Source organism: Panthera onca, chromosome E1, assembly GCF_046562875.1.
Source record: "Panthera onca isolate mPanOnc1 chromosome E1, mPanOnc1 haplotype 2, whole genome shotgun sequence".
Lineage (NCBI taxonomy): Eukaryota > Metazoa > Chordata > Mammalia > Carnivora > Felidae > Panthera > Panthera onca.
The window spans coordinates 56,269,886-56,296,731 of NC_138352.1; the positions used below are offsets into that span (position 1 = coordinate 56,269,886).

At 39.3% G+C, this 26,846-nt stretch overlaps 1 protein-coding gene and 1 long non-coding RNA gene across 9 annotated transcripts; one reads left to right on the top strand and one right to left on the bottom strand.

The window, feature by feature from the left end:
• Window positions 1-3,440: 3,440 nt before the first annotated feature.
• SMARCE1 (SWI/SNF related BAF chromatin remodeling complex subunit E1) lies at window positions 3,441-24,044 on the bottom strand. 7 transcript variants are annotated; one of them, XM_060646128.3, is made up of 11 exons: window positions 23,930-24,044; window positions 21,879-21,930; window positions 21,662-21,705; window positions 18,614-18,718; window positions 13,578-13,658; window positions 12,274-12,405; window positions 11,842-12,013; window positions 8,673-8,845; window positions 7,811-7,912; window positions 6,964-7,174; window positions 3,441-5,017 (listed from the first exon to the last, which is right to left on the bottom strand). In XM_060646128.3, the coding sequence occupies exons 2-11, from the start codon at window positions 21,883-21,885 to the stop codon at window positions 4,722-4,724; spliced, it is 1,323 nt and encodes a 440-aa protein (XP_060502111.1). In that variant the 5' UTR covers window positions 21,886-21,930; window positions 23,930-24,044; the 3' UTR covers window positions 3,441-4,721. The 7 variants fall into 7 exon arrangements, with proteins under 7 accessions (XP_060502111.1, XP_060502114.1, XP_060502112.1 ...); XM_060646130.3 differs by having other exon boundaries at window positions 4,722-4,997; XM_060646133.3 differs by having other exon boundaries at window positions 4,946-5,146.
• On the top strand, window positions 23,977-26,638 carry LOC144614301 (uncharacterized). Of its 2 annotated transcripts, XR_013551971.2 has the most exons (4): window positions 24,539-24,631; window positions 25,321-25,384; window positions 25,661-25,851; window positions 26,536-26,638. It is a non-coding gene; the product is annotated as an uncharacterized LOC144614301 (long non-coding RNA). The 2 variants fall into 2 exon arrangements; XR_013551972.1 differs by lacking the exons at window positions 24,539-24,631; window positions 25,321-25,384 and adding an exon at window positions 23,977-24,087.
• Window positions 26,639-26,846: the final 208 nt, after the last annotated feature.

The window sequence follows — 26,846 nt, forward strand, 5'->3', positions numbered from 1 at the left end:
AGCAGTTCGGACCTGAAGAGTAGAAAAGACATAGTCCTTTACCCACAGTTCATCAAGAGACACTGGACGGGAGAAACTGTGTCCTATGGCAGGATCTCAAGGGGCACTGGTCTTGACATATTTGAAGGTGTTTTACTCAGGAGAAGATTACATTTATTCTCTTCGATTTCCAGGTGTGGGAGCAGGACAAGAGGGTTGACATTATAAGAAGGCAGATTTTAAAGCTCAATGAGGAGAAATACTTTTGAGTTAGCTAAACAAGGAAAGCTCTGTCTTCGGAGTGGATGGGTCTCCCAAGACCAGAGATTATTTATTTTAGCAGCGCATGACAACTCTAGGGAATACGGGGAAGGGGATGCTCTCTGTCCTAAGGCTGGATGAGACCTAAGGTCTTTGCCACTTTTTTTTTTTTTTTCACATTTATTTATTTTTGAGACAGAGAGAGACAGAGCATGAACGGGGGAGGGTCAGAGAGAGAGGGAGACACAGAATCCGAAACAGGCTCCAGGCTCCGAGCCGTCAGCACAGAGCCCGACGCGGGGCTCGAACTCACGAACTGTGAGATCGTGACCTGAGCCGAAATCGGCCGCTCAACCAACTGAGCCACCCAGGCGCCCCTCTTTGCCACTTTTGAATGTCAAGGAGTCTGGGGCAGTCTTTCCTTCCTTTCAAATGGCTCAACATAGGAAGCCATTATCTGCAATTGTCTCAGTTTTATGTAAAAAGCAATTAAATCGTTGGGGAATTTCCCCTCCCTACACAATACTTTTTACTCCTGATACATGCAAAAAAAAAAAAAAAAAAAAAGAAATAATAAGAAACTTTTTGGTGCTAAATGAGAAAACATGTGAACGTAAACCTGTTGGTTTAACTCTTTCCTGCAGTGTATTTTCTTTTTTTAAATTAAAAACATTTTCTTTAATATTAATTTATTTTTGAGAGAGAGAGAGAGAGTGTGAGCGGGCAAGGGGCAGAGAGAGAGAGAGGGAGACACAGAATCCAAAGCAGGCTCCAGGTATAAGAGACTCTTAAAAAATGAGAACAAACTGAGGGCTGATGGGGGGGTGGGAGGGAGGGGAGGGTGGGTGATGGGTATTGAAGAGGGCATCTTTTGGGATGAGCACTGGGTGTTGTATGGAAACCAATTTGACAATAAATTTCGTATATTAAAAAAAAAAACCTATACAATAGATCTGGAAAAAAAAAAAAACAAAAAAACAAAAAAACCCAAAGCAGGCTCCAGGCTCTGAGCTGTCAACACAGAGCCTGATGCAGGGCTCAAACTCACAAACTGTGAGATAATGACCTGAGCTGAACTACCCAGGCGCCCCGCCTGCAATGTATTTTCAAAATCAGTGGTTAAATACTTGATAGTTTGGGATTTGCATTTGAATCAGGGTTTTATTTAACAATATGCAGTAATTATTAAAGAAGTATATAGATCAGCCTGATAAATCGAAGGTTCTATCATTTCACACTCAGAAAGCTGCTATTTCGAGCTTATACTTGGACTATAAAATGCAAAATTACTAGGTTGAACCAGTTGAACTTGTCATTTTGTAGACAAAAACCTACATTGACAATTTCATATGGTTCAACCTAATACTAAAGACATTTATAAATATAGTTTTATAGTTTCTAATACATTTAGACATTGTTTTCTACTAAATTCAGAATTTTTCTTCCCATACTGATCAAAGAAGCATTATCACAGTAAGCCAAATTATAATTCAGCATGATTTCTTCTAAAAAGCCTCCTTTTAACAAGTTCCTTTTAACTTGTTTTGCACAGTGGATTTTTCATTCACAAAGACGTTAAGCCCTCTACTGTGCAAATCATTAAGAAGCCAATTATTGTTCCAGCAAGGTGTGCCCAGTGGTCAGAAACAAGATAAAACCCCTGCGTATGCTGAAACCAGGTGGGGAGACCATGTGTGGTAGTGCTTGGGGGAAGAGGGGGATTATTCATGAAACGAGGATTTAACAAAGCATAATCCCAGCTTCCCTGCCTGTTCACATGAGAAACCAAAGCTTCAATTTAACTGCAGGCAGTGGGAGTTTCACACTGTCAGCACCAACTGTCTGAAACCCCAAACTGGTATCTAAATGTGAAGGACCAAAACTAAAAATTTAGAGCAACTTAGTCAAATGTCAGATTTCCCTTTTCAAATATACAAAGTATTTTATCTTTTCCATAGGACATTCTACTATGTTAAAATGGGATAGCTCCTAGTAACTTTCTCCCAAAGTTCTCTTTTACAGAATAATGTTCATGTACTGTAGGAGAGCCATTTAAAAATACATGCTTGTTGACAGACAGGGTAAAAAATGAAATTTGAAACTCCTGTAAGAAAACTGGGGGACTGTGGGGGATTCCCCCTCCCATTTTTTTTTGGTTGTTAAAAATTAATGAAAATATAAGCCCTTAAATTCTACGCATTCATACTCAAAATAAATGCACTAAAGGTCATGGCTCTTTGGAGCAGGAAGACACCGAGACAAAGTAGTTCAATTTATTTTACAGTTGAAATAGGCTGAGAGTTTATGTGACTTGACCAGTGCCTATGGGAATATGGGAAACAAAAAGAAAATCAAAGACCTCAGCTCTATCCCACATTGTCAAAGAAACATTGAAACATCTCCAGCATTGGTGACTTCTACACAGATCGCTCTGACAAGTGGGAGTTTTAATTCAATCTTCCCTGCCCTGTGGTTAAAAGCAGTCACATCGGATCTGACTGAATTCATTCTCCAGCCAATTGGCCTAGCATGGTGTGGGCAGGCATATGTAGATAGGCTTGTTTTTCAGGGCTGAATCCAGCCTGGCAAAAGGCACTGATTCTGTCGTCTTAAGACTTCAATACCATGGTGAATGACCCGAATCTTGCTCTGGCATGCTTCTCCACGCATATATTTAACTTCTCTGCCCAGTTTTGATGGAGGGAATACACCAAGGCAGTTACCAGTTTGTTGGGTAGGAGATGCCTACAGGTCTTGGCCTTATGATGCCCGACACCCAGAAACTGATCTATTTGACCAGTTGGTTCTTCAATTCACAAACAGAAGAAAGATCCCATATGCTATTTAGAAAAAGAGATCGAGGGTTGTTCCCACCCAGTATCAAGCTTCCTTTCCCCTCTCAGTCTCTGGCGCCTGAGTGAGTGGAGTCAGCCGTGGTTACTATGTGCTGTGAGCTCAACAGCAGGAAATTATAAAAAACATCACTATGAATTAAGTCCTGTCCGTATGGAGTTTTCTCCATGTAAGTTGAGGGCTTATTTACCCACCTTTTCAAAGGTAATTTAAATGTAGAGGGGCGCCTGGGTGGCTCAGTCCCTTGAGTGTCCAAATTCAGCTCAGAGCCTGGAGTCTGCTCTGGATTCTGTCTCCGTCTCTCTCTGCCCCTCCCCTGCTTGCACACTCTCTCTCTCAAAAATAAGTAAATGTTAAAAAATTTTTTTAAATGTAGGAACATACTTCCTTTTAGAGTCAAAGACCAACCTTTATATATGGCATGACTATAAGGAGATGGATTTTTCTAAGTGTCTTGTACAAATGAACTTGCTACTGCAGCAGTTTACAGACATCGTTGGGTGATAGAAGGGCCCTGAAGATGCAAATCTATAATGGCTGTGTGAGGCCACTCCCTGATGTCACAGTAACAAAGTATTTGCTTTGCATAAAAATAGTGCATTAAAAACACAGAGACATTTTTTTCCACTTATTTATTACATTTGGACCTTTAAGAAACATATACCATCAGATATACCACTATTCAGTAAAAATCTACTCTAGTTTTTGGGACGCATACGTGTCACAAACTATCTTTCTTCTAGTCTCCAAGACTTTACTAAGAATTTATCAAAAAGGTAGACTCTGATCTATGGGATCCTGAGCCTTGAGGTTTTGAACGTTTTGATTATTGTAGAACAATTCCAAGTGGATGAACTTAATTCCCAGCTGTTTTCCTTCTGGAAATGGGCTAATCATTTTGAAGTTGTCTAGTTCACCGCAAGACTATTCAATTCCTTAAGCTTTGTGATTTATTCTGTCTTTGGAAAACTTGGTAAAAAAGTAATTTTTTTTTTTCCTGTACAATAAGGATGAATTTATCAGAACACACCCAATATTAATCATAACAAAAAGCAGTACACGTAATGTGTATGTGCCATGTTGACTTTAATGACTACTTCAGAAGCTGGTAACTACTCTACCTATGGAAACTATTTCTGGATCAATACGACCCAAGCTCAGTTGCAGTCAACTCCTTAACACAACTCTTGGTATGTGACATTGATTAAAAATAAAAAAGGGTAAGTGAACAAATACATACTCATACATGATAACGTTTTCAAGAAGCTACTCTTTGTGGAAGGCTACAGGAAAAGGGACTTTCAGGAGACTGTTGACAGGGACCGGGAGGTTTAAAGCTATGGCTTTGGTAAGCACCCCAGTGAGCTATAGGAAGGCATTCGTAAGAGTCGGATTGTGCAGCATCAAAGGAGAACTCTCTAAAAGAGGTGGGTGTTTTCTCAATTAATTTAAATTCTGAGGCTTTCAGTAGTCGAGGGCTAGAAATAAGACCCAAAGAAAAGAACCATCTTCACAACGGCTTAAGAAAGGTGACTGTGCCATTCGGCTCATGATGCTAAATGGTCCAAAAGCATTTGGTGGTGAGATATGGACAAGAAAAATATTAATACACAAACCACATAACACCATTAAAACTCAAAAAACATCTTTTTTTCATTTAAAAAAGTATTTAGAACACATAAAACAAGGCAACATTTATTCTTTCTTCTCGTCTTCCGGTGTGGGGTCTGCTGGTGGTTCCTCCACGGTTGCACTGTTGCTCTCTGAGCCAGTGTTACTATCACTGGTCCCTTCCTCAGCCATACTGTCCACCCCCTCTTGCCCGCTCTCCTTGTCCTCAGGAGTAGATGTGCCTTCTTCACCATTCTGTTGGCTCTCCGTCGCTTCTTCAAGATGTGTCTCCTCTGTAACCACACATCTGTCACTGTTAGTTCCAAGACACAAATTCATTCTTCTAATTATGCTGACAGTCTAGAGCTGTACTGTCCAACATGGTAGCCGCTCACCATGAGTAATATTAAGAGCCAGCATGACTGAGGAACTGTTAGCACCCCTGAAACAATTTGGGTTTGCAAATCTACTTTTTAGCTGTAAATTTACAAAAGCTAAATACAGATCAAGTATTTCTGATGAAAATTTAGCTTCTAAATTTAGATGTGCTACAGGTATAAAATACACATCAGATTTTGAAAACTGAGTATGAAAAAGGAATGTAAAAAAGTCATACTTAAAAAAATATTGATTACATGTTAAAATCTTGTTCAAGACATACTGGGTTAAACAAATAAATATATTATTAATATTAATTCATTTGTTCTGCTTTACTTGTAAAAAGTGCCGTTAGAAAATTTACAATTACACAGCGACTTACATTTTATTTCCATTGGACAATGTTGTTCTGGAGTGCTTTGGATTTAATTAGTAAGAAAGCAGGTGTGGAAATGATAAAAGGGAGATATTTTAGGTACTTTGTTAAATGTCATGCTGGGTTGTTTTCTGTACGAAATTAAGAGCACGAAGTTTTTATTCTAATATTCTCAATTTCGTCTTTTTCTTTAGCTAGAAGGATAAAATCTAAGTAAAGACTATACAGGCATGTTCTACTCATAGACAGAACAGAGGCAAAGGACAGAGTGTTCTGTCTACTTGCAAAATAAGCAAAGAATCATACTCCATACCCTAATTCTCAAGCTCCTGCTTTAACCACAAAAATGTGCTCATGCTCCAAATTTGTTAAGATAAAAAATATGTTCAAAGCAGAAAAAGAGTCAGATAATGAAACTTAAAAATCTGACTATCTGAAATGCTAATCTGCTGAATTAGATCTTGTAGAAACATCTGGTAAAGAGATCTATATTCCATGAAATGTTTTCCTGATGTCAAATCAGAAACTGTCAGCTGAATACCAAGTATGAAGACTGTCCCTCCCCCTTCTGCAATGATGGTCCAGGGAGCCTTTAGCTGTATTTCCCATGATACTTTGAGCTCAGTCCTGTTTGCACAGGGCACGGGACAGGGTCAAAGTAGTACCTAAGGTGAGGCGATCTCAAAATTTCAAGTAATTGATTTAATCAATATTTTATGTGAGTTTGACATGTTATTTTGTGCTTTGAGAAATGCTTTTAAACAGGAAAAGCAGTAGGCTTGGTAGTAAGAACTTTTCTCAGATGGGGTCAACAAGTCTTTTCCGTAAAGGCTAGACAGTCAAGTATTTCAGGTTTTATGGGCCAGGCAGTCTCTGCAACCACTCAACTACACTGTGGTGGCCCCAAAGCATCCAGACAACATGTAAACACACAGGTAAGGCTATATTCCAAAAAAGTTTATTTATGACAATAGGCAGTGGGAAAGGATTTGGCCTGCAGGTGTCCCTTGCAGGTGTCCCTGATCCTTAAAAGCAACAACCACAAATCACATTTTAGCAATAAAGGCTAAAATACTGACTGCCAACACTACATCAAATCCAATACTAAATGATTTTATATACATTTTCTTATTTATCCTTGGGCACTCCTTCTCAGAGGCTGGCACCAGAGTACTTACACAAAGAACCTGTGATTAAATAATTTGTCCAGTCATATGCTAGCAGGTGGTGAAAGAGTTCAGACCCAGATCTGTCTGACTCCAGGGCCAGGATCCTAACCTTTGTATCATTATACTTTATATTCCCAAGCTAGAAAATGATGCCTCGATCTGGGCAAATACCTGAGACCTCAAATAGCCAGACTAAACACCAATGCCCCACTGCTGTTTTGTGTTGACACCAACATTTTAGCTGAATCTAGGACAGAGATTAAGATTTGCAGAGAAATGTGTAGATCACAAAGAGAATAATCCTGACATTCACTTTGCTGTCAACTGGCAGCTCACCTGTCTCCATTGGGACACTCTCATCATCCTTCTTGTCCTCAGTCTTACTGGCAGCTTGCTCTTCCTCAGGAACCATGCTGCTCTGACTGCGTTCAGCTTGCTCCGCTGCCTCTTTTTCTCTTTCCTCCTGCCTTTTGCGAGCCTGTTCCTCTGCCTGTGCAATTTCAGCGGCAATTTTTTCCATATCCACTTCCACTTTCAAACCGCACAACTAACAGAAAGAGAGAAAACTCTCTTAGTTAATGTTCTTTTCTTACAATCTCTGAACCAGAGAAATTTTATTTCAAAAGGGGGCTTTCTTGGCTAGGAACTATGTACATGTATACAGGAAGGGAAAAAACATGGTTCTAGGTCTGCTCTGAAACTCTGTGTCTACAGGAAAAGAAAGCAGCCACGTAACCCTAAGGACTGCAGAACGGTTGGGGAGGCGATGCTGAAAGTACTGGGTTATATACAAGGCTTCCATTTTTTATCTCAAGCTACCTAACATTAGATGTACTTGTTTTAATACAAAGTACACACTGTAAACTACATTTCATGAAAACATTTAATGAATAAATCTCAATAAAATGAAAACAAACTCATGATTGCAGGAGTTTAAATTAAAACACCAGAGGGTCCAGAGTCTACGGACTTAGCACGTGTGTGTTTTTATATTTTAAACCCACTGCAATTTTGCCAGAAAATGGAAATAATTTCATAAAACAAAGATCTTACTGGTTATAGCACAGTTAATTCTATTTGAAAGTGAGTAACATTCAATAAAAACACTATTTTAGAAAAAAGAATGAGAAAAACAATAACAGACACAGTGATAAAAAGTACAGTGAACACATTAAATTGATACCCTTTTAAGTTCATTGTTAAATGAATCTGTGCTTTCCAGGAATTTCCTCTTCTTTTCCTGGTGTCTCTCCTCTATTTGAAGAAGTTCAGCTTCTAGTTTTCGCTGAAAGACACAGGATCCAGCTTTCTTATTACTGAATTACTTTCTCAAAAGCAAATGTCAAACACAGGAAATACATCTCATTTTGTAGCGGTCTATACTTTTTTAAAAAAATGTTTATTTATCTTTGAGTGAGAGAAAAAAATGGAACCAGCAGGGAAGGGGCAGAGAGAGGTGGAGACACAGAAGCTGAAGCAGGCTCCAGGCTCTGAGCCGTCAGCACAGAGCCCAACGTGGGGCTCGAACTCAAGAACCATGAGATCACATGACCCGAGCTAAAGTCGGACATTTAACTGACTGAGCCACCCAGGCACCCCTGTAGTAGTCTATACTTTTTAACAGTGTGACAAAGATTTTGAATTTTTTATTTAAATCATTTATTACACAATGTGTCTAGCTAAGATCTTAAAAGCAAAAAATGCAGTATAGAGGAATGATTACAATTAACAAGTAGCTGTTAAAGAATATTGTTTCAGGCTTAATTTCTTCAGAAAAAAATATTTAGTTAAGCAGTAAAGGATGATAGGATGTCTTAAAATCCTGAATGGACATACTTTCCATCACAAGCGTCTTTGTTACAGTTTTAACAACTTATTAAATCCCTGGGAAACCTCCGTTTCCTCTAGCTCTTCTCCGAATCAGGAACAGGTTACGATGAACACAGAAATACTTAACATGCATACCGCTGCATGGTATAGAATCACGCCACTGGGGGTCTGTGACACAGGCCCAACTTATTATAACAAACAGTTTGTGACTTTACCTGATGAACCATTAAGGACTGGACCTGTCGTTTGAGGACCTGCATTCTAGCTGTTGTGACAACTGACCGAACATCTGGCACCACACTCTCACTAAGGATTTCACTGATGAGGCGGTGGTTTCTCTGGAAACGGGCGGTGGCTGTATGCTTCATTGAAAAGCCATCATCATAATCTGGAATAAACAAGATGTTCTGGAAATGAGGTCACCAGTAACCATAAACAGGAGAGTAACAATGTTAATGCTTTATTACCAAGGAGCCATGGCCCTCACTGGTCTAACAATGGGGCCTAACAAGGGCATTGTGGGAGCACCGGGGCAGTCACGTGATAAAAGTCATACAGAGGACTTAACATGTTCACTGGCCAAGGTATTGGTTTTTCTCACAAAATCTTTAAGTGATGATATGTGTCTAGAAGGATTTGGTTGAAACACAAATGAGATAGCCATGTGTCTTCTGGCCTGGAAATCCATCAACGGGAAGGCTGCATGTTACAGCAAAAGTGAAATGCTGCTGAATGGTTCACTTTTTTTGGTAGTAATTTAAGGCATTTACACCTAATGACAACATCTGAACCGGGCAGTGTCTTTGTCTCTGTTTAATTTTAATAGCAAAATAATGAAAATGCCCACCGCGGAGAAAACATTATCTCTAGCAATACTGTTTCCCAGACCAGCATATACATTTCATTCGATTAAAAAACCATTAAAGCCCTAAAGTAATTTTATAGGAAATGAATGTTTAATACCAAATTTTACTTTTATTAATCCACATACAAATATAGTTGTTGCCAGTCTGTAAAGCTATTACTTTGTTTTCATTCACTCAAGTTCATACATATATAGTATGGATCAGGCTCACATGCTTATCTTTAATAGCTATGAAACAGTATTTCCTTCTTCTCAACCCTTGCTCTATCACCTCCATGATTTTGGACATACCTGATAATAATCTGTACTATTTTTATTTAACATATTTATTTAAATTAACTCACTTAAAAAAAAAAGCTCCCTCTAAAGCAATACACATTAAAATAGAAGTTCCTCTCCGACCCACCTAAACTATCTTAGTGGCCCACCAAAGGTGGAGGGACCATGGTTTAGGAAACTTTGCTAGAGGCCCGAATTGTGTGGCTCTATCACAGTTTAGCACCTCCGTTATCATTTGGTAATCAAGTAGTTCCTAAAATGCCCATCATCATAATACCAGTGCTACAAACTGCTGTGCAAATTACTTTTTGTCTCCTTTCGAGTAATTTCTTTAGGACATATACTTCTAAAATTAAAACTACTGAAAGAAAGAATACTATTTAAAAAGATTGTGACCTTTTCTATTTGTTAAGGAAGTTTTCCATATTCACACTTGAGATTATACATGGTATATTCGTGCTACCTCTAAATTATATATATGTATTTGCTTTTTGATGTTTTCTTTCATTACTTGGAGCCAGTGTTGACCACTTGGAGGGGAAATCAAGTCTTAGCAATCTAGACTTGTCTTTCCTGCCACTTCTAGTTGTCTAATTTGGGTTTTTTGGGGGGAAGGAGTAGGCTTATATTTTCTGGTTATTTTCTAATTTCCAGCTATTTACTTGATCTCATGAATATTCTCTAAATGCCATTTAAAAAACCTTTCACTGCTTTGTGTGGAAACTGTGTATGCCTTCTCTGTAACAGAAGCTGGCAGCTGCTGTGCTCACAGGGACCACCCTTCTCTTGGCCTGATGCTCATCCTCACCTCCCAAACCTTCCTCTTTCTACTCAGTTCAGGGGCATAAGTCCAAGGTCTAAAGTTATTCTTATCCTGGCATCTTTATTTTCACCTTACTTTCTTACCAGCAGCTTTAAGTTCCTATCTTAAACTTACAAAACATAATGGGCCAAAGTCTGAGGAACAGAGAAGAGATCTTTTGAAGACTGTTTCTGAATGAATCTCTGCAATCCTGCTCGATGTTCATGCAGCCACCTTTCACCTAACAAAGACTGTTAACTGTTTCTACTTGTGGCTTCCGTGTACTCTTATACTGAACCCTCACCATCTTTTCAATTATTTGTAGACTGGATCTTCTTCTATTTTTTAGTTCAGTATGTTTTTCTTGCATTAATCATCCAATCTGAGTAATTTTTGGTCTGTGTTTGCTAGTGTGTCCTAAGCACTGCTGACTCTGTTAAACAGAGTTTAACACTAGGCATTGTTCCTAGTCTGTATTCTACTCTATTATTATTATTTACAGTATTCTATTCTACTCTGTATTTATGTGAATATCTATCAATATCCCAGTCCATTCTTTTAAAAAACCATTGTTTTTCCTCTCCTTCTGGGTATATGTTTATTCATTGTGTTTAGGTGACATTATTGCTTCCTCCCTCAATGTTATTTTTAAAGTTCTTACAAGCTTCCTCTTTGTTACCACTATGGGATCTTAAATTATTTTCTTGATGTTTTTGTTACTTGTAGCTAGAGCTTCTGGCCTTTTCCACATCACAGCCACACAGGGAGAAAATGTTATTTGTACAGCAGGCTTGATTCGTGGAGGAGAATGCTCATAGCTGCAGGAGGCCAACTCTGAGGCTCCTTGCAGTGTCAGACCCTGCCTGGCTGTGGAGAACCCGGGATTAATCTGTACGCCTGCAACCTAGTCACAGATTGCCCATCAGGAAGCTCTGCTATTTGTATGTGTATACATTTGTACATGTGCATAAAATTTGTATGTGTTCCCTCACGTGTCACCATGAGTTATGTTGGATTTCTGAATTAAATGGCAAACAAATTTATAATACTTCTACCCACTCAGTAACCTTCTCCCTTAAGAGCCTTTAATTCAGCAAGCTTAAGGAACCAATAAGAAAACAGGACATAAGAAGGCATTCAGCTCTTTAAAAGCAGGTAAGGCAAAATTCTGACTCAAAAACCTTTCCTGCATTCTGAGTATAAACATTCTGATAAACAATAAATAGTTTTTGCTATTTTCTGCACTAACAAAGATATCTTTTTCTTGTGGGAAATTCATACACAGATCTTAAAATAATTAATGAAAATACTGAAATGGCACTTAAATATGCTTTGTTTTCCATTGAGGATAGGAAATAAAAACAAACTTAAAAGATTCCTTGTAATTTTACTTCTCAGAGAATGCATAAACAAAACCCCACTTTTTTTTTTTTTTTACCATCTGGATCTTCAGCAGGCTGAATGCTCATGTAAGGTTCTCCTTTCTCCATGCGAGACTGTCTCTGTCGACTTTCTTCCTCTAAAGCAGCTTCTGCACGACTTTTTGCATTTATATAAGCAAGGTATGCGGGGGAATTATGATAGGCCTTCATAGATTCATTGTACTCTATCTGAAATTCAAATGTTTTTCAGTTTTATAATTCACATATTACAGGTTATATGAATACCTTTATCTCATTCGAATATCAAAAGATAAAATGATTTCCTTTTTACAGACAAGGAGTCTGAAGCGTAGAAAAATTAAGGGACTTGACCCAGGCAGACAGACAGTGCAGACTTAGCTGATTAGATCTTTTGTTTCTTTTCTATACAACAAGCAAATGTTTATGCATTTTATATTGTCTCCATCCCGCTGTGGTCCCCATTCTACCTTTTCTGCTTCGTATTCGTTTAAATATTCTTGTTTTTCTTCATCAGTGAGATCTCGCCACATGCCACCAATAATCTTGCCAATCTCCCACAACTTTAGGTCGGGGTTGGAAGCTTTTACTTGGTCCCAGACCTTAAAAAGGAAACATGAAATTTCAGTATTGATGCCTAAAAATATAGACCTTTAACAATACTTTTTGATACAGAAACTTTAAAAAAAAAAATTTTTTTTTTTAATGTTTATTTATTTTTGAGACGGAGAGAGACAGAGCATGAATGGGGGAGGGTCAGAGAGAGGGAGACACAGAATCTGAAACAGGCTCCAGGCTCTGAGCTGTCAGCACAGAGCCCGACGCGGGGCTCGAACTCACGGACTGCGAAATCATGACCTGAGCCGAAGTCGGCTGCTTAACCGACTGAGCCACCCAGGCACCCCAATACAGAAACTTTTAAACATGAACAAAAGCAGAGGGAATTGTATTAAACTCCTGTGTTCTGATCAGCCCGCTGCAACAATTATCAATAGCTGGCCAATCTCATTTCATCTATACTCTGCTGGATTAATACACAGCAGATCTCAGACATCTCCGATCACTGTTAACAGTTCAGATGAACTAACCCAGTAACAGTCTCTGTCTCTTTAAAGGTTCACAGAATTTAGAAGGAAAGTGGTTAATCTGCTAACACAACAGACCTTATCTTCAAATACATGTACAGTAATTATGACCCAAAATTTCTAAATAGTGGCAAATATGCTAAATGCTCTTGTCATTAATAAAGACACTGGCTGTGTTTGTCATTTTAAGAGAATATAGGTTTGTCACCAAATGGAACTAAACAGAACAAAATAAAAACATGTGGGAAAATTTAAGAAATGTAAAGAAAATAAAAATTACCATAAGCTTACACTGTTTGGAGACAACTACTGCCTTCTGGGCTTTTTTTCCTTCAAACTAACATATAGCTGCCACTGTTTTAATAAAAAATATGACACAAATAAACAGATGTAGTCCTGTATTCCTTTTTTCACTTCACACTTTTCTCACGTCACTGAATTTCTTCAAAAGACTATATATTGGCTACATAACATTACCTTCTGGATTTAAACCATTTTTATTTAATCATGTTATTCTTGTTGGATTTTAGTTCTGGAATTCTGAAATCAGAACTAAGTTCTTTAAAAACTGCAATTCCTTATCCTTCCCTCTGTGCACAGAAAAACTGGCTAAGCCATTATGAAATGTGATGGAAAGCAAACAAGCAAAGACAGCAGTCCTCACTCCCCTCTGGCTCCTGGGCACCTACCTTTCTGCTGTACCTCATGTAGGGCATCAGCGGCTTATCTGGTGGCTTTGGGGGTTTTGGAATCGTAATACCAGAGGAGGCCTACAAAAGAGTTAAATATATTCATTATTCAATCGCAAGTAGTTCACCAGCAAAATGAAAAGAGAGTCCCTTAACAAATTCTAATGCGCCTTTCTTCTACTCGTCCATGGATACAAGATTCTTATATTTTCTCCACTGAAAATAGCTATCACTGCAAATTCAGAAATGTTCACATCAAAAGAAAATAAAGAAAATGACTTTAGGCACAAAATTTTAAAATATTTTACTTAGCAGTTTATTGCTACTGCTTTGACAACCTGGCTGTAAGAACAAACAAAGTATTACATAATAATCCATACATCAAAAATATAGAGTTACATATCACATGTCCCATGTTAGGACATTACCTAGCACCCTTTTGTTGTGCTTAATTTACCATTACACATACAGTCAACACTTGATTATCTGCCCGAGTCTGGGCTCTTTCAGCACTTACCACACTCACAGTCTGAGGGGGGCTTTGTATCTACTCGGACAGCTTCAGGAATACACTGCACCCCCACATGAATGACACCCCTACAAAAACTACCTCCTAGGTTCAAAAACAGAAAAAAACAACAACCCTTATTTCCTTTATCAGGACTAGACATTTTATTTTTCTTAAGGTTCTGTCTGTATCTAGTGGTTTGTATTGAGGGGATCCAAAAGCGTAAACTAAAGTCATGCCTTTTCTTGTCCTGAGTCGTAATAACAGTGCCGGAGTAAATAAGTTATCAGGAACAGAGAAATGGCAGACACAGGGCCCAATTAAGTTATTTCTGAGGCCTTACCTTATATCGATTTAAAAATTTTGGGGTTGGTGGGAACAAAGAAAAATGAAAACAAGAGGAAAGACAAAATATTTTTTAAAAAGGTAAAGAAAAAGGTGAGCTAGAGAAGAAAAAGGTGAGTTAGAGAAAAAAAAAACCAAAGCAGAAAAAATGAGAGATTGGTTCATTCTATGGGCTAATATCTAGGCAAGAGATACCAAAGAGCTTCTAGTGAGCACCCCAGATAACTCCAATCCAAGAGTGTTTCTCTCTGAACTTATTTTCATTTTAACATATATGACTACATTTGATGTAGGACCCAGAATAAATTAATCATGGCCAAATCATATATTTCCCCCCAGTTTCTAGGAGACAACTGATATTGATTCTCCTTGCCAGGCTTGGGGGAGGGGGAAGAGGTGCTGGCTTCACTCTAATTATCAAAAGACAGAGACTGGCAACTCCTTATAAAGAGACTTAGTGACATTTTGTTCCCTTGCCCTTCAGTTGTTATGATAAAACCCTGGACAAACGCCTCTTTTGAGTTGGGACATCAATTACAACCTTATTTTTTGTCCAAGGCTCAGAGATTAGTGTATCTGTGCCCCAATTACACTGTTTTCAAACAACGCTTCCTCCTCCAAGGAGGGTCTTCCTCCATCCTTATATATTTTTCAGTAACTCTGCTTCTTCATACATGAAATTGTTAGAAAGCATATCACCTTTGAAGCAGGATTTCCACTCTTCTTTCCACTCCTCCTATACATTTATACAATAATTCATGCTGGTGCCCATGCAGACAGACCCTGTTTTGTTTTGTTTTAGCCAGCAGCGGGCAATGGAGGTGAGCCACAAGGGATAGAAACTGTAAACAGCAGTGATCTGAACAGCCAGTAAGAGAAGATCTGTCTCCAGGTCTGCAGCAGTTTCAACGAGGGGTGAGGGAACTCCTACAAGGCTAAACTTAAATCATGGGTTCAGAGCAAGACACACAAAGGTCTGATTTTTCATTCATAAAGTTATTAGAAAGCATCTCCAACATAAATCTTCAGAATTCCATGAAGTGGGTTACAAATAAAGTTGGAATTATGCCAATAACTGAAGTTGGTAGACCGCCACTCACAGATTTTTTTTTTAAGAGAAAGAATTCTAAAAGGTCTGTTTAAATATATCAAATTAAAACACTTTAAAAACAAGTTCTAGTAATATTTGCTCTGATTACTTTTCAGAGAACCACATTTGATAATATTAATGGATTTGCTTATTTCTCCTCCTTTCTTCCAAAGGAAGGTACCTAAATCGTCTACATACTGAGGCTGTATTTTCATTACAATGATAGTCAATTTATAAATACAAACAAAAGAAAACCCAAAACAAGAATCACAAAGTTAAATTCTAGCAGGTTTTCAGGACACTGAAGATTTATATCACTAAACATCCCTAATTTATTTGCCATCTCAGCAGACTTCTACAATGCCTTAAACATTACTCTTAAAGAAAAAACACACACACACAAAACCAGTTTGCACTTAAGACACTTTAACCTTGTTTTGAGAAGAGTCCATTAGAAACAACCCCTGCTTTCCTGTAGTCCTCTAGCTTGAGGAGTGAAAAGCTGCTGGCCCCTTTACCAAATGGCCCAGTGGTTATGCTTTTGGAGGGTTTTTTCACGTGTTTCTATCAAGAAAGCTACCTCTAACCGCAACTGTCCACCTTTACATTTTCTAACTGGCAATGAGTTGGGGAAAGTAACTGTGTGACTATGCTTGTCACAACTGTGCTCACATGAGAGTAATTCCTGGGAATCACCATAATTTTATGAAATTTATTTTGGCCACTCAAGAGATTTTATTGTTGTTTCTTCCAATTCCCTGCTTTCTCTGGCAGGGTCTCATTTAAGGGTTTCCTTCTAGGATGGAATTTCCATTGCAGTACAGAAATAAGCTGTGTTTAACATCTTGTCTCTACCTGGTTTCACACCTGTACTTAAGAGCATGCTAATCACCTTCGGGAAGAAGGACTGACTAGGAATGGATTCCATCTCACAGCTGTCACTGGTACTCCAAGAGGTTTCAACACACTGCATATAGTCTCAAAACCATTCAAGTGCATGAGAGTCACCAGGGAAACCAGATGTTCTGTAGAGCCTAAAGGAAGCTACTTGATGGGGTTTCACAGAATCATTCCTTCAAATCACTGACTTAAGACTATTTGCAAACAATAATACCAACTAAGAGCCAAAAAGGGGAGAAAAAAAAAAGGTAACACATAATTGGGATCATTTGAAAATAAAACACTTTTATCATGGTCAAAATCCGATCTATTAAGTCATAACAAAGCTTAAGTTAGATATACAAAAAAGGTGTATGAAACTTCAGGCATAACTAATTTTCTTAGACAGCAATTCAGTGACCTAAAGGAGAGAAGACTAAAAGTTGAAGGGGCTGGGGTTAACACAGGCTGAAACCCTTCAGTTTCTAGGCCCTTCAGGTTAAGTCTAGCAAGCAGTTTGATTACACTTCAATCTGGTGTTGAGGACAATGATACCAAGAAAACCACCACAAAGAAGCAAAATACTAAATTTTCTATGCCCAACAACCCTCCTGCACTAATCGACCCGGAAACTAGTGCCCAATGCAAATGCTGGGTTCTAACATCTCCAAGAGGGAATGAGAAACAGATCATTGACTCACAGGCCCTGAGACAGCGAGTGACCTTTCCTTTTCCTACTGAATGATCTCTCTTTATTAACAGAGAATTCCCGCAGATACATCCAAGTTAGGAACAAAATGCTTATACAAACTGAAATACAAATGATTCTAATATTACACTTATCACCATTTCTATGCCATTAACATAGATAATCAAGAGCTGACTGTATAGAGCTATTAAAATGTAATCATTCTCTTGTTCACTCCCCATGAATAATTTTCTGCATTAACATGAATGACCCAAATTGATTCTGCTCCTTGTTTAAATTACATGTTCTTTATCATTGGATAACCTTGCCACCCATTATACCTGTGAAACACATTTAGGCCAGGGAAAAACACGTACCGATGCACATAAAAACTGTATGCATTGTGAAATGCATACATACACACACTTGTCAAAATTCTTTCCAGATACCATGAAATATGCATGGCACATAAAACTTGATATGCTTATGAAGTACAAATTATGCAGAAACAATGAAAAATTTAGACAAACAAAACTATCAAGTTAAGCAATATGCTTACCAAGATAGACATACAGTTTGATAGTTACAAGCTTTCTGCTCTAGCTTGACTACAGGGTGAGAGGGCTCTTTTGAAGTCACATTAATTCAATTATTTATGAATACAGCAAACAAAAACCAAGTATTAAAAATTTTACAGCCATTATGGGTTGTAAAAATTCTCACCAATGCCACATTCCAATGTATGTAGGTATTTGGCTTTTGGATTTATTTTTATTTACTTTTGGTAAATCATTTTCACATTTATCTTTCTTTGGTACTTAAGCTTCTTTGACTGTAGTTTAAGATGATTCTAAAATGAAAATGTGAAGTACATTACCCAATTTGGGTGTCTTAAGTTGATCATTTAAATGAAACATCGTCAGTTACAGAAATCATACCCTTGTCCTATGGATTATAAATGCACTTCAAAATGGTCTGGCACATTCAACTTGCATTCTGCAATTCTTTGAAGTGATATGAAAATGTTTTTCTCTTTTTAACTGGAGAGAAATGAATCTCAGAAAGTCAGCTCTTAAATCCAAAAGACAAACAATTATGTGTAGCAGTTCAAACTGGTGGGCCACCGAAAAAAGCTCAGGTCCGTAAGCCCGGCTTTTATTAAGAAACTGAGTCCTTGAGCTTGACGCCAATGACCTTAAATGAAAGATACTCTTTATCTCAAAAAGGGTATTTTAGATGTAATAAATTCTAGGTTTGTCTACATATAGTATAAGCAGTGCCCAGGGCTTTATCTCTACCAACCACCAAACAGAATGGATTCTTCTTTTCTTCTATATACATATCCAGATCTCACTACTTTTTTTTCCAGTGTACAATCGTACAACGAATGTTTAAAATACTGAAAAAGCCAGGTTAAAAAAATTGTTTTAGATGGCTGTGCTGATGACTCAAAAGGACCTAACTCTGGAGGCATTTCTGGTCAAATCCAGTTGTTTGCCGGATGCTGTAATAGTTGATTCTCCTACCGTGACCCGGCTGTTGGTGCCCGGGTTCCCTCCCAGCCTGTAGTTGTTGTAGGCGAGATGACTGTATGGATTGTATCCCACAAACCCTGGTGTGCTGGGCATTTGCTGATGGAAACAAATGAGACAAAAACACGAATGAGAAATGAGCTCAAACGAGGAAAACACAGAAATGAAAAATGATCTGCATATGGCATGCAAAAGCAACCTGAATTTAAACAAGCAATGATGTGTTGTAATTGTTCTTTTTCTTTCATTGAGAAACCAGTCTGCAAGTGTTTTTTTCTTTCTTTCTTTCTTTCTTCCTTCCCTTTTTTCCTCTTTGCGGGGGGGCCAGTGGTGTTTGTTGTGAGTGAGAATGTGTGTGATTTTTCTGAAATAAGCAACACACTGAGGTGTGTCAAACACTCAGGATTACTTTATGGTCAATAACATAACAACTTAGCAATACATGTCTGAGATAGGAAGGCTTGAAGTGTGATAAACTAGAAGTCTGAAAACACTTTACATGCAAAACAAAATGTGATTTATTTGACAGTTATGTAGATGCTGCCAATGTATTTATCTATTAAAAACAAATAAAAACAAGAAATGGATTGTTTTCAAAGACAGTTTTAAATCATTCTATATAATGTGAGAAATGAAAAGATACTCAAATCAGGAAGCCAGAGTTGTCAATAGAAAAGAACATATGTGGGATTCAATGGATGTCACATACATGATTTCAAAACAAAGACTTGTAAGAAATGCATGGATTTAATTCTGGGGTGCTATCTCATCTTTTCAACCCAGTCTTTCTTTTTTAGACTTTCTCTTCCATCTCTTCTTTGATCCATCACCCAGAGGTCAATCATGAACACTTTCTGCATTTAGTTTTAATGCAAACTACTTTTCTAGTCGACAGACTTGAACTCTCCTTTTTCATCTAGTTTCTTGATAGCTCTGACCCTTTCAAAACACAGCTGCTCACTGCAGCAATGGAATTTTTCTTTTTGAATTGTATGTTGATGTAATCACAATCGGGCTCTTAGACAGTAGTGCCCTCATGGTTAAAACAATGACATCCGATGTTCATGAGAATCAAGGTAGAATGCATAAAAAGGATGTAGCAAAGAGAAACCAAAAGTAGGGTATTTAACCTAATGAAACTCAATCAAAACAACTAATTTAATTTTAACATGCAATTAACAGTATTAGTCTTCACGTGTAGAATGTAAAATACACTTAACACACCCCAACTAAGCTGAAGCTGTTATAAACACAATTTTCTAAAACATGCCGCTACACATATCCTAAGTGTCCAAAAGAAAGATATTCAAGCAGATATTACATTTGCAACTCTTTAGGAGAACAACTGAGCAATTCTAGTCTGTATAGGTATAAAAGACGCAAATTAAGCGTATTTAAGTAGGCAAAACACAGATGAAGTATCAAAGGCACAAAAGAAGTGTATGTTACTTGGAGTGGTACATTTGGGTGGTGGTGGTATTGGTGGTGGTATTGGTGGTGGTGGTGGTGGTGATGGTAAATAGGTAATGGAAAAAAAAGAAAAGGAAGGAGGATAATTCATTTAATATCCATTCTGTTGGATGTCCTAATCCCTAGTCTTCTGTATTTTATGTGTCAATGTGAAATTACAATGGTACAGAAATAGGACTAAAGAAAGGCCAAAAAAAAAAAAAAAAAATCCCTTTCTACATTTGAGAAGTCATAAGGGGACACTTGGTTTTCGAGCTATTTTTGTTATCTCAAAAAATCAAGTTTTTGTCTTCAAGAGATTATACAGTGTCAGAGGCAATATTTACGTCAAAATGACATCTTCAAAGGTTGCATAAAGAATGAGAATCACAATGTAAGAAAATTAAGTAAGGGAATTAAAAAAAATAAAAACTAAAACATTACAATTATACCATTTCCAAAATTGAAGTACATGGTTAGCTCTTTGAGGTCAGGAATCTCAACTGTTCAACTCCACCTGTATAACCACTAGCAGAGTGCCAAGGAGATGGTCATTAAGAAATGTTCTTTGATTTAAGAAAGAAAACAAACCAAACACAGGACTTTAAGAGTACTGGAAGTAACTTCTGAAATTGTATGTTACATAAATGGAAATGAGAACATGAGATACGGTATCTCTTTTAAGAAGTATCTTAAGAAAAACAAATTGTTGATAAACATAACTAAAGCATACATCTGAGGGTTAGTAAGAAGAGTCATGGAGTGGAGAAAAAAATTACACAAGGACCTAATTAGTAGACTAGCCTGTAATTTTGGGGCTAAGGGGTAAGGAAGGAGGGCTGACAGCTGTTAAAGAATTGCTTTTGTAGGCTATGGTCAATGTTAACAGTGTTTTGTTTTGTTTTTTAAGACAAAAACAAACAAAAAAAAAAACCCAACAAGGAATCCATTTCAGCAAGGCCTGAACAGTTCCTGTTATATCTGTTTTGTGGATTGGATGATTATTTTACATGCTGTCCAAGCTGGGCCAGAACTTGTTGGGTGAAAAACCTAGTTCACAAGTATTTAGAAACTTTGAAACATTCAATAGGCAGGATCTGACCCACGGATAATGAAATCCTTACTTAAACAGCTTGAAAAATAAACATTTACAATGAGTGTTATTATAGAACTGGAAGCTTCACTATTTGATTTAATATGAAAATTATATATAAACAAGGAGAGAAAAATGTAACCACTTGAAGGTTAGGTTTAAAAATAATAACAAATGGCAGAATGAGCATTCACTCAATATTAACTTTTAAGAGTCTTGACAGATTAACTAGAAAGAGGTGTTAAACTTATCATTTATTTCCCATTAAAAAAAAGAACTGAGCATAGGAGGTTGGAATTTCAGCAGTATGTTTCTTTAAATGTTGGGGTTGGTTCAAGGTAAGATGCAAAGAGTTATTTTATTTAGTAGGAAGTGCTGTTTTTTGGCTGAATTTTTCATCCTGTTGCTGTGATGACTGAGTGACTGTCACTGGAAGACATCTGGGTTTTTGTATCAAGGCCAGACTTGGCTATTACATTAACAAGAAAATTAAAACTTACTGTTGCAGGAGCTGGGGTGGGAGGTGGGGCATAAGATGGTCTTTCTGTTTGAAAGAAAATAAATAACTTCTTGTAAACAACTGAGATATAATACTATGCAACAAAACTACCAATGGTCCTGTTTTGAAGAAAAAAAATGAGAGTATTTTGGAATTCCCATTTGCTAGGGCATTAGTCTCTTATTAATAGATTGATAAATATAAAAAATGAAACTTACTTGACATTTTGGAAGGTTAAGTTCTCAGTTCCTTAAGAATGAATCTGAGACACTAAAATAAAAAAAGAAAAAAAAAAGAAAAAAAAAAAGAGAATCAAAACTCAGCAAGCATAAGAGATGTTTCCCTAAAGAATAGGGTAGTTTAAATTGGTACTTCTTAGTAAAATTACACTATCTTCTAATAATCCAATTTTCTGCATATTTAACTAGTTCTTATAGGTCATTTGGCTCATCAGAATTAAACAACTAAAACAAATTACTGGGGATATTAGCATTAATATTAGACATAGACTTCCAAGTTTCTTCTTATGATATTGGGCCACCTCTTGCATGGAAAACATATTGCTAATGCCATGTGAACATTTAATTAAACTGATAAAAATACAATGACAATAAAATGTGATGTATTATCAGGGCCCACCCCAACAAGGCCTACCAGATACTGACAGATCACTGATGAACAGCAGCTTTACCTTCCTCTTAGAATAACAACTTCTATTAAAACAAGGCAGCATTTTATTCCTGGAGGCAACGCAAAAGGTAACTGGCATGATCATGAGCTTTACGCTCTCTAATGGTGGCAAATAACTTTCTCTCTCCTGGGAATAACTTTGAGAGTCTACCTGAGAAACTCTTATTAACCCTTCACAGCCCATTTCAAAATATTATCTCCACAGTGGAACTTTCATGATAAATTACCCGGGAAGAATGAATTGCTTCCTCATCTGTACTCCTATCCAATTTACAGATCTATAATATTGTTCATTACATTGTATCATACCTGTTAATATGGCTAGATTGTGGAATAGAGACCATCTAACTCATTATTGCAGTCCCAGCACCTAGCTCAATTCTTAATGCATTTTGTCCTAATATTACCAGCTCAGAACAAGACCATACACGCGTGAGCTTGTTCCTCACATCAAAATACATCACACACGATGTGTACAAAGAGACAAGCATTCATTTTTAAAAAAGAAGCAAATAACTTCTATGACTACTGGAATACTTTCATGGAACATTACGTGAAAACAAGCATGATGCTTTTGCTTCTATTCTACATTTTAAGGGAATTCCCTGGAGCATAAGGAATAAGAGGACTGTGTGGAAAGAAATTTTTCAATGGCCCAACCTGGGTCTCTCCCTCTTAAGGAAGGGGCAGAATCCATGGACTCCGGTGCAGATAGATTTCCTTCCGCTCACATTAGGGAGTGGGTGGGGTGTGGGTGGAGGGACTGTCAACATCCAGAAGGCCTTGCTGCGGGGATCCCTGACAATAATTGGCAAAGCTCCCTGGTACATCACACTTTATTGTTAATATTTTTAAATTATTGCTCTCGTCTGCTACTATAAATTCTAAGCGTGAGCTTGTACATTTGTCTGCCACTGGATCCATCCCCCGTGCCTGGCATAAAATACTAGCTATTTGTTGAACACTTTATACGGGGCAGGCTTATCACTTATTTCGGTTCATGGTCACAACCACCCTACGAGGTATGTATTGATAACCTACTTTACACCGGAATAATGGGAGTCTCGGCGAGTTTAAGTAACTTGTCTAAAGCCACACAGCCAGGAAGTGCCAGAGCCGGGTTTCAAACCCAGGCCAAACTGTTTCAGAGCTCTCGCTCTCCACTCTAAGCCACAAGTTCCTCGGTCGTTGCCGAAACAAGGGGAAACCACCTTCCTGGGGGGGAGGGACCAAGGGCTTGGCTTGCCCCAGGGCTTCCCCTGAGGTCGTTTCCTTTAGGTTGTTGTAGAGAAGGCACTTCACCAGCAACTCCACTAAAGAAGGGAATGCATGGGTGCCTTGACCAGTTTGGCGGGGCTAGTGGCAGGGGCAAATCTTGCCGCCGAGGAGGGGCCCGAGATAGACCTCCCTCCCGGCTCCGGCTCCGCTAGGCCTCAAGGAGGCCGCAACCGGCCCCCAGCTCCGGCCCCGCGGCCCAGCCTGAACCTCAGCAACCCCCGGGAACTCGAGGTCCAGCCAAGCAGGGACACCGCGACTCGCCACCCTCCCGACCCCATCGGGCCCAGTCGGAAACACTCACCCGCGGGCAGAAAAAGCGCCCGTAGCTCCGGCCTCGTTTTCCTTTGTCCCGCGCACGCCCCGCCCCTCGCGTCCGGAGCGTCCGCACTCGCACTTTCCACACTCTTTTTAATTGCTTTCCAGCCCTCACCCGACTCTTTTGCAAAAGGAAACCTCCAGGTGAGGACGCGGTGGTGTTTGGTCCAGTCAGGGATTTTTTTTCAGGCCACAAACGTTCCTCAAACCCCCCGAATGTGGGCACTCTTCAGGCCTGGCGCCGATTCGTCACGGCGAAGTGGGCGGAGGGGCCCGGCGGCGGCCGAGGCCCGGTCGGCGACCGCGCGGAGCCCGAACGGCGGCAGGTGGCGTGGCGGGAAGCGTGGGCCTCGGCTTCCACGAGCGGGGCCGAAAGACGGCGGGGCTCGCGCCGAGAAGAAAGGCCCAGAACCACTACGGCCGCGCGGGCCTGGCCCCCACCGCGCTCGCGGCGGTGGGGGGAGTAGTGGTTGTTTTTTCCGGGTTCTTCCTTGCTCTTTCTCTCGGAACAAGAGTATATACTTCAGCGAGCCGAGGGGTGGAGGCGAGGACGACTCGGTTCGCGGAGTTTCGGTCCCCACGGGCGCCTCGCAGGGCTTCCTGCTTTAACGGCTGGGCATTAACCCTTGACCAAAAGCAACACGGACCTTTTCAGTTTTTCCAAGCGCGAGGGGAGTCGAATTGCCAGGTTTCCGAGCCGGGGCCCAGAGATGTAAATCCCCTCGCCCGAGGTTGTGCGCCCTTGCGGCGCCGGGATGCCACCCGTCTCTGCCCAGTGCTGCCTTGCCTTATCCCCACTCTCAGCTTAAACACCTCTGTCCTTCCGGATCCTGCTCAGATTCTCATTGTGGTGCCCTCCTGGAACTTTCCCCCAATAGTCCTTCCTCTGAATTCCCACGGTAGTTGGGTAACTTTATGATACTGTGTACCCACTCTCTTGTATCAGACTGTGTTTGCTATCTCGAGCGTATTGTGGGCCTTGAGAGCAAAGGTTCAGTCATCTTGCGTTGATCATCTTTCTATTTCCAGTGCTTACTTAGGGCTTGGCTCATTGTTAGATGCTCAATAAATGTGCACTGAGGCAGCTTTCTGGTGTAGTCCAGGGCTCTTTCCACCAAACCATGAGTACGTTGGTTTACCGGGTAGTACCCCGTTCCTTGGGTATATAAACACCTGACCCATGCTGTGGGCCGCTGTGAAGGGAGAAGAATCTGTAATTACTTGAAAACACTGTTGACATTTGACTGATTGAATTTTTGGGTTGCTCTTAGCCACCATCCTGGGCATGCCAGCAGAGATGAGGACATTTCTAGAAGTCTGCAAAGCCAGGCATAAGTGACATTTTGTCTAATTCTTCCGCTCTCAATATTTTCATAGTCATAAATGGAGATAAGTGAAATTGAAGGGGACGACTAAAAGAGAGGTCATCAAAGGATGACAGGTAGTCTGAGTGGTGTTTGAGATAATGTACAGCTGACTTTGAAGGAGGGAGATTAGGGGGATGGGTTAGAGATGCCCTCCTCCCCCCCCCCCCCCAGTAGAAAATCCAGCTGTAACTTTTGATTCCCCCCAAACTTACCTATTAATAGCCTACTTCTGATTGGAAGCCTTACTGATAACATGAATAGTTGATTAACACATATTTTATGCCTTGTATTATACACTATATTCTTTTAAAAAAATTTTAATGTTTATTTTATTTTTATTTTTGAGACAGACACAGAGCATGAGCGGGGGAGGGGCAGAGAGAGGAGACAGAATCCAAAACAGGCTCGGGGCTCTGAGCTGCCAGCACACTACCCGTCCTGGGGCTCGAACTCGTCAACCTGGAGATCATGACCTGAGCCGAAGTTGGACGCTAAACCGATTGAGCCACCGGGTGCCCCAATACATACTATATTCTTAACAGTAATACCTAACTTTGTCTTTTTTTTTTTTTTTTTTTTGGCATTTCTAGGCTATGCAGTTCCTCTGCAAGTTTTTTCAAATAGTTGCAAATCTCCAAAAATTTTACCAATATATTTATTGAAAAAAAGTCCACGTGTAAGTGGACGTGTGCAGTTCAAACCCATGTTGTTCAAGGGTCAATTGTACTTGAAACCACCTTTTTAATATAAAAGCATCTAAGACTTATAAAAGATTAATGTAAGATACATGAAAGCCTCAGCAAGAATCTCAGTACCTTCTTTCTCTGGTTTTGTCCAGCACCTCCAGCCTGGTTTCTTCCCTGCACTTGGGGTTATGGTGGGGGGATTGGGCAAGTGTGGTGCTGGGGCAGGTGTTCCTCTGTGTCATTTCCAGGCAGTCCTGCAGGTGCCGGATGTTACACTGTAGTGGGAAAGAGGTGGCACAAAAATGGCGGAAAAAGAAAAGGGGATCTGAGTGGAGTAGTGACACTGATACACTTTCCCACCTCCTGGTCTTTGCTTAAATGTCATCTTCTCAGTGGGTCTTTTCAGACCTATTTAAAATTGCAGCTCATTTCCCAATCTCTATCCATGGTCTGTGCTTTGCTTTGTTTTGTTTTTCTATAGCTCTTATCACCACCTGGCATACTATGTATTTATTTTGTTGCCTTTTTCTTCCCATCAGATTGAAAGCTCTTTCAGCGTGGGGACTTTTCATATCCGGAACAGTGTATGGTACATCCACGTGCTCAATGTTTGTGGAGTGAATAAATAGTTACCTCCTTTTCTCTGCTTGGCTCTTTTTCCATTCCCAAAGATTTGCAAAATTAAGAAAGGAAGAATACAGACAAAATATAATGGACAAAAAAAATCTATTCCCTAGTCCTGAAGAAATTAAGACTGAAGAGTGAAATATTCACCAAGATTGACTCTACTTACACTGTGTTGTGTCTCCCCCCCCCCCCCCCCCCCCCCCCCCCCGCCAAGGCAAACTCA

What these genes read in the sequence shown, in the direction of transcription:
- SMARCE1 (XM_060646128.3), bottom strand. An exon ending in ACATGAGGTACAGCAGAAAG is followed by an intron (nt 12,406 to 13,577) that starts GTAGGTGCCCAG and finishes TTCCTTTTTAAG; the next exon opens with GTCTGGGACCAAGTAAAAGC. An exon ending in AGTCCTTAATGGTTCATCAG is followed by an intron (nt 7,913 to 8,672) that starts GTAAAGTCACAA and finishes TGTGTCTTTCAG; the next exon opens with CGAAAACTAGAAGCTGAACT.